Source organism: Motacilla alba, chromosome 7, assembly GCF_015832195.1.
Source record: "Motacilla alba alba isolate MOTALB_02 chromosome 7, Motacilla_alba_V1.0_pri, whole genome shotgun sequence".
NCBI classification, from domain to species: Eukaryota; Metazoa; Chordata; class Aves; order Passeriformes; family Motacillidae; genus Motacilla; species Motacilla alba.
The window spans coordinates 5,177,436-5,188,072 of NC_052022.1; the positions used below are offsets into that span (position 1 = coordinate 5,177,436).

The 10,637-nt window shown below is 36.1% G+C and overlaps 1 protein-coding gene across 1 annotated transcript in view; it reads left to right on the forward strand.

The window, feature by feature from the left end:
- LRP1B (LDL receptor related protein 1B) overlaps positions 1-8,355 on the forward strand; it is a 623,792-nt gene extending 615,437 nt beyond the window's left edge. The window contains exons 89-92 of the mRNA XM_038143324.1: positions 240-330; positions 2,575-2,719; positions 3,730-3,828; positions 6,185-8,355. Coding sequence (XP_037999252.1) covers positions 240-330; positions 2,575-2,719; positions 3,730-3,828; positions 6,185-6,325 — 476 coding nt within the window. The 3' untranslated portion in view covers positions 6,326-8,355. The remainder of the gene's footprint in view (positions 1-239; positions 331-2,574; positions 2,720-3,729; positions 3,829-6,184) is intronic.
- The last annotated feature ends 2,282 nt before the right edge of the window (positions 8,356-10,637 follow it).

Below are 10,637 nucleotides of genomic sequence, written 5' to 3' on the forward strand. Positions count from 1 at the left end.
TTATACTGGTATCCAAAAAGAGGAAACTCCTGATTTGTTTATAAAAGTACTTGTGTGTACACTATTAACTTTAATGAAGCTGGGTTTTTTATTGATCAGCATTAAAATCTCAAATTGATGAGTGAAGCTCATCGCATGAAATTGCATTGTTGGCCTGGGAAATTATTCTCTTTTAATTAATTTAACTGTTTTTCAGCTGTGAAGCCAAGATTGTTCAATGATATTTCCTTCTGTTTTAGGAAGCATAGCAATCATTGTTCCTCTCGTTCTACTGGTGACTTTGATCACTACTCTTGTGATTGGACTATTTCTTTGCAAAAGAAAAAGAAGGTAAGTAATTTTATATTGATTTTTATGAAGTAAAAAAATAAATCTTTCAAGTATTTGCATCTTTCTGATATACAAAAATCACTTTATGTGAGAAACAAAAATGCAACAAATGACCCAAGACTTGTTTCCGGAGGCAGCAAATCAGTTACATTTTGGTTCTTGCTGGAACAACCACATCTGTTATTGATATTTAAGTTCCTCATCTAGTAGTTAAAAAAAATTGTAGTTCTTACCCATTTTGCTCAGTCCTGACAAGGCTGTATAAGTGTTAATAACTTTATCCAGAGATTCAGAGGACTTAACAGAATTAACATATTTCATTGAAACCACATACTCAAATTCTGAGTATTGTTTACATCTTCAATTTGTATTGAAGATGCAAACAATTCTCAAAATGTTTACTGTAGAGTCCCAAACCTTTTTCCTCATTACAGTATTCCTTTAGTATCTTGCAGGGATTATTTTGTTCTCTTGGATTTAGCTGCCTTGGGGCTGATAATGAGCTTGAGTTTGACTTTGGGCATTTCTTCCAAGGCCATGTTTGGTGGCCAGGGGAGGCAGGAGTGTTTCTGCTGTATGAGACACCTGGGAGAGCTGCTACCCTTCACATGTTCAAAGAACATCACGTTGATGGTGATGCAGATTTAGCAAGGGAAGATTCCTGTTAATAAGGACATGGCCCGCTAGGGAAGGCAGAGTGGGAACCAGAGAGCAAACCATTTACTTCAGGTCTGTAGCTGTCCTGCTTGCTGGCCTTGAGCAGCTGTCTTCCTTTCTCCTGGGGCTTGTTACCCCACACCTGAAACCAAGATAATGTCCCTTAGTTAAGTCCTTTAAAATTAAGTGATGAATATGCTGTTTCTGCTGCCCATTTATGAGACTATTTCAGTGCTCCAGGCTAAAAGAATCTTTTAAGTTACTGTGATCTGGCATCACATGCAGCATCTCTCTCCCCTGACAACTGTAGTGTAAACTAGTGAGCATCAATTTTTAAAACCTTTTTTGTAAAGCCAATAAGATAAATACATTTCCTGACCACACTGTTAGTAGTGCTGACCCTGCCAGACTCCATGGATGTCATTATCTGCTGCTGCACCTAAAATGCCAAGTTTAGTGATAGCCACATCCTGAAACCAGTTGCTGCTCTGTAAATTATTTAGGTTACTGAGAATCACTTGTTAAATAATAGATTTTCAGTGGAGAAATAGAACTAGCCTCAATAAAGGGCTTTCTTCTTAAAATTATATTTGAAAATGTATTTTAGAGTTATTTTATCTCTTCAGAGAAGACAGTCAAGTACTAAACTAGGTGTAGCTGTTCAACTTGCGTGCTACTGTTAAGTGCCTATTTTAGGAAATATTTTTTCAATGACATTTCTGAAAAATACAGATCATTTAGTATATTGGATTTCAGATACTGACTGCATCTTACTCAGCCAAAAGAGGACTCGACTGTTATCATCCTGACTGTGACCTCCCTATTATTCCCTTGTAATTCTAGAGAACATATTGCACTGGGAAAAAAATTACCCTCTTGAGGTTATTTCAATTGCTCAGGCTGAAATCACCTCCTTAGCTAAAAGAAATGAATTCAGCAACAGAAACAATTCAACTCAATCACTTATCTTTACTGATACCTAATTCAAGGTTAAAAATAAGGCTCTGTCTTTTATTAAAGCTTGAAAGAAAATTCAAGTTGAACTTCAGTGTTCCAATCACCACTGGCAGGGAATGCAAACTGGAACAAGGAGAAGTTCATACATTTTTAATGCCTTGTGATGGAACCATTTGCTTGTCCTCCGTTTACAGCTGACTTTGGGCAACTGGTTTGAAACAAAAGTGAAATGAACGAGCAAGACGACATGACTCATGTTCTCTTTGCCTTCATTCCTTCAGGGAATTGGCAATGACTTTGCAAGGTTTTCCTTGGAAGTGAGGGAAATCTGGAAATAACTGGAGGAAGTCAGGGTGGTAGACAGCGAGTTAGCACTCTGTATGGATTCATACCACTACAGCCAAACTGGGAAAAACAATAAAATTCTGCTTCCAGCTTCTGTGAGATCTATACATAGACTGAGATTGCTACTTTGCTTGGAAAATTGAAGGATTTTATTATTGTCTCTGAAGGAAATGCTTTTTTTTCCTGTTGATCTTAGAGAAACAAAATACCCAACAGCTCACTTGAAAGTTCACTGTCTTCTTTTTTTCCTTTTTTTTTTTTTTTTGGTATGTTTATGCGTTACAGGACAAAAACTATCAGAAGACAGCCCATGATAAATGGAGGAATCAATGTAGAAATTGGCAATCCATCATATAACATGTATGAGGTGGGCCATGACCACAGCGAAGGTGGTCTTTTAGCCTCAGATTTTACTCTAAATGCAGAAAAGGTAATTTCTTTTCTCTTTCTAGTGGCAAAGCCGTTTTATGTCTTGCAAAGGTTTTGTCTTTAAATGTAACAAATAGAAATGTAGATTTAGATTTAGATTTAGGTAATGAATATAAAACCAAGTTAGATTTCATTAGAATAAATGTCATGTATATATTAACAGCTGTTTTGTAGTCTGATGCTGTCTGGTGGTCATTTTTCCTAGTTGCCTGTATTTTATCAAAATAGTTAGAAATTAACTACAAAATGATTGGGGTTTTTTTGTCAAGGCAGACGTCTATGACCTGAAAAACCACAACTTAGTGGCAAATATTTAAAATTGGAAACACATTATTGTCCGGCCCCTGTCTGAAGCACGAAAGAGTGCATGCATGCACACGAGACTAACTTATTCACATGTGAAAACTTGCCAAGGCGCGAGGAACTGGGATTCCTGACGGGGCAGACAGATTAAATGTTTGCACAAAGCTAGTAAGTATTATCATTTCCTTGTAAGAGATGCTGTCAGTCCTGCAGCAGCACTCCAGTGATTGAAGTGCCTGAGTGATGTGACACGGGATGAGCGGGGTAATGCCGCGCTATCTCTGCCGGAGCTCCGTAATCAGACACACACCAAAGGGCAGCCATCACTCCCTGGCATTTCTGACAAAGCAATAACAGGATTACTGATAGCTCTAGGAATGTCACCACTGCATCACACAGGCAGTGTGCTCAGTGCAGGAGGTAAGCTGAAAATGGAGTTACTCACTGGAGGCAGAGTGGCTGAGCCCGTGCTTATTGTGAGGTCTGGCCCTAAACCTTCGTGGAAAATGGTTGGAAAATGCTGAATTTCATTCTCGTGTTGAATGTGAGAGGTTTTTTGTGCTGAGGATTGCCTGAAGGAGGTTTTTATAAATGTAGATCACTCTAAAATAATGTTTTTAGTTGGTGCACTGTTTATTTAACAGTGTTGATAAGTACACGTGGAAAATGCTCTATTGGGACAGAAACTGAAATTTTCTGTTTATACAGGCCAGATACATAGGGGGAGGGTCCACTGCATTCAAGCTTCCCCACACAGCTCCATCAATCTACCTAAACTCTGACTTGAAAGGACCACTATCAACAGGGGTGAGAAATGATGATCCAAGTCCATTCCATTCCACCACAGCCCCTTTCTAAAGAAAGTTTGTCTGTCATTTTTGAGTAGAGGCATTTTCTGTTTGTTTTTAATTTTGTTTTTCTTCTTTTAACGAAATGAAGAATGACAGAAATAATACATTTTCTATTTGAAATAAAGGGTCCCCCTCTGCATACAAAATTTCATCTGTACCCATCATCATAACATGATCTAAAACTGCAAATGTCTTTGCAAAGGAATAAAAAACCAGTAAGCAATATGATGCTTTGCCGTGTTATAAGTTGTTATATAAGTTTAGCATGGCCTTCACAGCCATGTATCCTGATATATTTGCAATTTGTACGTAATTACAGGCATTTAGTAAAGTTTATCAAACTGAAAGATGGTCCCAAATAATGGAAACAAGTGGTTTTATTTTAGAGGAATTTGATGGACATAAAAATTAACATTTTCCTTCAATATTTGCAAAGCATATTTTAATTGTTCAATGGGTTTGTATCATAAAAGAACTTCTAAAACGTTGGATTTTTTTTACTACAACTTAGCATGAGGTTTGCAAACATTAAGATTTAAGATACAAAAGGGATATCAATACGACATTCATTTTCATGTGCCTCAATATATATCCATTTTTTGTGCCATTCACGTTCTTGCATGATTGTAATATGTTGTACTTGGAAATTTAATAATTGTTAGAGGGTGTGTTTTTTTCTGATGGAGCACAGAACCATGGATGATAAAAGCCAGAATATTCACCCATCTTTAACTTTTTCTCTTGAATTCTGGTCACTCCAGCTTCTTTCTGTACCTCATTGTACTGCCTTGTGCAATCAGTACCACTCAAAGAGGTATCATGAGGCAGACCCTTCTATTATATATAATTTTAGTAACTCAATAAGGCACTGCATAGATGCAGAGGATCTCTGTTCTATTGTGGTTATCCTCCTTAATAATGGTTGTCAATGAAGTAAATTGAAATAAAACTAAATTTCTGATAATAATCATGACCACAAAGTAAAGATCTATAGGGACAGACAGACAGAACTGAGAGTAGCTCTTTTTTTTCTTTTTTTTTTTTTTAATTAAATAGGTGTGCCTCACCTTGTTCTGCCTCCTTTCCAGGAAAGTCTGGACCAGAAGGCAATCACTTTTTCATTTGTAATAGATGGAATGGGCAGCTTTTAACTCACTAACTGAGCAGCTGCTGTAGCTATCCAGCCTGAGGAGTATCCTAATCCTGGGCTCAGAAACAGAACTGAGCAACAAGGAAAGGAAGAACTAAGGCTTAAAGTCATTTTTCATTCCTTGTTTCCCAGGGTGTACTCAGGATATTTTCAAGTCAGGAAAACCTGCCCAGTTCTGGTTTGGCCAATTCAAAGTTTAGCCACTTCTTATTACACCAAACAAATTAATTTCCCTTTTTTAGAGCTTCTTGATGCTCCACTCAGTATCTGTGCAAGCAGAGCAGTGCTGATAAATTAGTTGTAAAAAGAGGAGGATTTTGACCACAAGGTGCCCTTTCCTGTTATCATGGATAAAAGCTGAACTCTAATTGGATAGCAAAGTTCTTCTAGAGACAATAAAGGCACAAAGTATGAAGGAAGTAGTGGAGACTCGGGGGATTTCTCACACAATGAAGTTCTTTGCAGCATTAAAAATGGACTTGTCCAATGCTGAAGTGCCACTCATTTCAACAGATTTTTTTCATTACAGTCCAAACCACCAAAACTGTTGAAAAAAGGCTTATCAATTTGTAACTACTATGATATATTAACAGTTATGCTGGTTTATTATTAAAGTTTAATTTACATGACGAAAGTCTTGAATTTTTTTGGTCAAATCATGTTGTGTATTTGGGCCACAGAATTCGAAAACATGGTCAGCTATTGATGGGATGCTGATGTCTTAGAACAGGTAATATATGGAAACTGTTGGCTGCAGTTTTCTACTGTTAAACTTGTCACATGGTCTCACAGTGCACCTTCTCTATAAACTCCTTCATATCTATTCTGAAATCTTCCAGTGTAATAAGGTGGACAAGTCAACCTCAGAGACATTTTTCAAGGTTTTTAATTTAATTTTTGTCAATGTTTTTATGGTTTTAATATCATAATATGCTGCATGTCATGTCATTGGTTACTTTAATAGCATGTCTCATCATGAATTTTAATTTTCAACTAAATAATTAACTCATCATCAGGTTTGCAGACGTCCAGGTATCTATTAAATATGTCCCGTTGTATTTTATGTGTACTTGTTCTTGCTTTAACAAAGCCATTTCCATTTCCATAAATGCTAATTTTGATTCAGTCTGACTGGTCTAATATTTGCTTAATTTCTCTGCAGCCAACAAATTACGCCAATCCAGTATATGCAAAGTTATACGTGGATGGACAAAACTGTCGAAACTCCTTAGCAAGTGTTGATGAAAGAAGAGAACTTCTTCCAAAGAAAATAGATATTGGGATAAGGGAGACTGTGGCATAATCTGCTGTTACCTTTTATACTCTGTATAAATGTATAAAATATAAGGATTACTTTTCTATGTACCAACAGTATTATAATTGTTTTGGCATCAGCATTACCTCTGTTTTTTGTTTGGTTGATTGTTTTCTGGGTTTTTCTTTTGCTGATGACTTTTGACTGACCATTTGTAAGGTATTTTTATGAAAAAGAAACTGCACTACGGTACAATTTACAACAATGCTGCTGAAATAACACACCTTTAAATTTGTTAAAATGGCAAACAACATATTCGTTTGTAGCGTGAAAATGAGCAATCTATTTTCTATGAACTTTTTTGGTTCTACTTAATCGATGAAGATGGTATCTGCACTTTTTCATTATGTAGTCTGGAAGCTGTAGTACAGTGTGTAATTTTGTTTATTTTAAATGGTGAAAGAATGATTGAATGGTCTACTCTCTTCTTTGTGCCCATTAGAACTTCTCTTCAGATCCTGATGAAGCTAGATAACTTTTCACCAACAAACATAACTTGCTTTTAAATTAGCTTTAGGTTGCCAAGAAGTAAACAAGACTATAGAAGTGAAACATCTAATGATCTGCATGAACACAATGATTATGTTTCAGAAATTCAGTGACTGTACATGATATACTAAACATATATACCATGTAAACAAGCTTTGTATTTATTAAAACCTTATAGAACATAGTAACGATATATCTTGGAAGCTGAAACCTTACTTGCTGTGGGACAAAGCATACCAACTCCAACAGTCCTGTAGGACAGTAGCCACCCTAGAGCACAAGAGGGCATTGCCTACACATGCTTTACATGTTTATTCACTTAATCACACGCAGTTCTTATGGATTAATAACTCCCCAACTCACACCGAGCAGTAGGGAAACAGCCAGACCCCAAACCTTAAGCACACTCAGATGATCACAGCATTCGGTTTTGACAATCACGAATAAAACCCCTCACACCTCTTTAGTGACACTAAAGGATTCAAAACACAGCGGTTTCTTTAAATTAAGGTATACTGTGGTACTGTGGAGGCAAAAGGAGCCAATCTGCATATTAGTGTAACCTTAGCAAAGCCCAAGTTTCACTAGTCTGGGTTCTATATCAAAGTCCAAGTATCAGAAGTGAAAAGCATCAGTATCAGTTTCCAGCACTTCCCTGACCTGGCCTGTTTTCTGTTGTTGCTAAGAGGCAAAATCCGACCCACCTTTTTTTTAATTTTGATGGAAATAAAGAAAACAATTACTTTCAGGTTTGAACTGAATCAAAATATTTTATACATAACTTTAAAGGCACAAAAGACGTATTCACACATACACTGTGGAGGACTCTTCCTTCCTCTGCTAGACATGACTGACTTTTAGCTATCATAGTATATTAACCTAACAGATTAAATATGTTTGTGGTTGCTCTTTATTCCCTTTGTACAAGCATTACAAAAATAACTGCTGTTTTATAAGAGATTTTTGTTGTACTATTGTGCATGCATACTACCTATTTCTAAACTTTGCCATATTGGGGCCTTTATAAAACTCTTGATTTATGTAATACTAGTGCAATTTTGCTTGAACAATGTTATGCATATCATAAACTTTTTCAGGTTCTTGTTTAAGTACATTTTTTTAAATTGAACAGTATTTTTCATTTTGGTTATAATAGTCATTTTGCCTATGTTTCTACAATGAAGTGTTAAATACTTTATAAAAAAAATTGTTGACTGATTTATTTAAATGAAAATCTACATACTTAATTCAGTGTGTTGACTAATTTTTAAATTTAACTTACAAAATGAAAGCTAAAGAAAGAGCAAAATTAAGCGAAAAAACATTACTTTGTACAAATGGCTAAATCCATTTTCTTAATGAGAATTTTTGCTTTTTATACAAATTCTATTTGAATGTTTTTGCAGCTCTGCACGTGTTTGGATGACTTAGGTGTATAGCTGTATATTAATGTCAATAGAATTTTAAAGCTATTATTTTTTCTATAAAAATACTGTATTAAATAGTTTCATACCACACAGCTACGATTCCACAGGTTCTGCCTTTGTTCTGCTGACACCATCAGAGATGGATTAGGCCCTCTTTTATTTATTTTTTTCCCCACAATTGCAGTTGTTATGAGGCGTAAGTAGTTTGAAATTTCAGGAACTTTGCCATTAATTTTCTGGAAGAGAATCTCTTATCTTCAAAACTCAGGTAGTGCTATATTTTATCTGGTGGGTAACATGAGTTAAAACATGAATTCTTAGACAGGCCTGAGGAATTTTACTTATTGTGAAGTCCCAGTTTCCCTTCACTGAGACATTTTATTTACTTTACGCCTGCTTGATAGTAAATTACTTTATAAATAATAATTTATTTCCTTATAAATGTTAGTGGGGCTATTAAATATTCAGTATTAGATCAGAGTGAGGTCATAAATATGTAGGCAGAATTTTGATGGGGATACTGAGCTCTGCCACTGCCATACTTAATAATCTTTAAATTGCACACAGGTGTAACAATCCACGATGGGTTTTTGTTTGTTTCTTTTTTCACTTTACCAAGGTTCTCCACAGGAACTGTTTCCACAATCCTTCAACAGCCCCAGAATCCCCAGATTCTTTAGGGGGGCAGAACACACAAGGAGCTGAAGGGTGAAAGATTGAGAACCTGATCAGTTACTTATACATGCATCCTCATAAGTTCAGTAAAATGGTTTTGGGCAGGAAATTCTATGAAATTTTACAAGGGACAAGAGAAATGTTTAACTTTTTACATTCCCACAGCCTTTTTGCTGTTATTAAGGGAACAGATTCATGTGTGCTGTACGTTGACACAAGCTTAGAAGTAAAAAAAAAAGATTGGCTGCATCACAGATAGAAGCATCTGTCTCTTCAGAGTGTAGTTGCAAGACTTTTCCTGGTTGTTTTCCTGTGAAAACATTCAGTGACCATTCAGGTGAAATGCCATTCTGTATTATTCCACAGAATTCATTAGGATAAAATTTTTCTCTCACAGTACTAATGATTTTAATTAGCAATGGGAAGCTGTCTGTGGGTTCCACAAATAGCAGGAGTTAAAACTATTTACAGAAGTGGAACTGCTCATTGACTTTGTGCTCTTAGGCTAAGGAATACCCACGTTTTCATTCAATAGACAACAAAAAGAAATCTAAATTTGAAGGGGGACATGATGTGCTCCATCACAAACTAGGTTCTAAAATTCTTTGCTGAATGGAGAATCTCTATGCAAAACATGAAAAAAAAAAAAAAAAGGATGTGTTGAAAATTTCATAGTTCTGTCTAATGGATTTTTAATTTCCCCACAGAAGTTATTCTAGTTTATTTACATAATAGTGCAGTGGAGTCTCTGCCTTGTAATTGGCCTCTAGGTCTATACAAGAGTTTGCATAAACTCTGAATGATGACAAGAAAATTCTTAATGACAAATTGAGATGGGTGATGCTCCTTGGTACTCTGATTAGTCACTCCACAACATTGAGATTGCCAACATCAATGCAGTCCTCTTGATGAACACACTTGGAAGCAGATTTGAGAATATTTATTTTGCTGAGCATATTCTAATTGTTTCTTTGTCATTTCTAAGAGAGTCATGGTGTTTGATGTTTGCAGAAGAAAACTCTGTAGTGGAATGCCTTTAAAATTTCTATTTCAGTCAATTACCTGGCAGTGAGATTGCTGAGAAACTCCTAATGTAGCAGCAATTTTTTTTTAAATTTTTTATCAGAATCAGTGCAGTCACATATATTAACTGAATTTAGTGTAAACATTTCAGAGTGCCTAATGTATCAGAATAGAACCTTTTTGGAGGATGAGAAGATGATGTAGGGAAGCAATGTCAGTGATGATAAAAGGTCCTCAAGGTTGTCAGCCTTAAAAGTGAAGATATTTTTCATGTGGAACAAGCAGAACAACAATGAATCTTGTCTATCCAACCCTGGGCATCTCTGCAAAAGTACTGAGGCATTTGAAATTTTTCAAGTCTTAGCTGGACAGAAGGATGGCTGATGGAGGGAAGGATAATTTATCATCCTAGGTCACTCATTTATCGTGCTTTACCATCTCCACATGTGAAATACAGATCTCATGGAGGCAGGGGTTTCTCATTCAGTGCCCATATTTTAAGGTGACAAAAAGGAAGAAAAAAGCACGAGGAATCTTTTTGCTTCCCTGTGCCAGCTGCACGTCACTTGGTACGTGTTGTGCCTCTTGTGACCTCTGACAGTGATGTTCAAAGCTGAACTTGTAGAGAGGGAACTGTCTGCTGGCCTCAAAGGATGTTCAGTCAGTTTACCCTGGAATGAAGATGA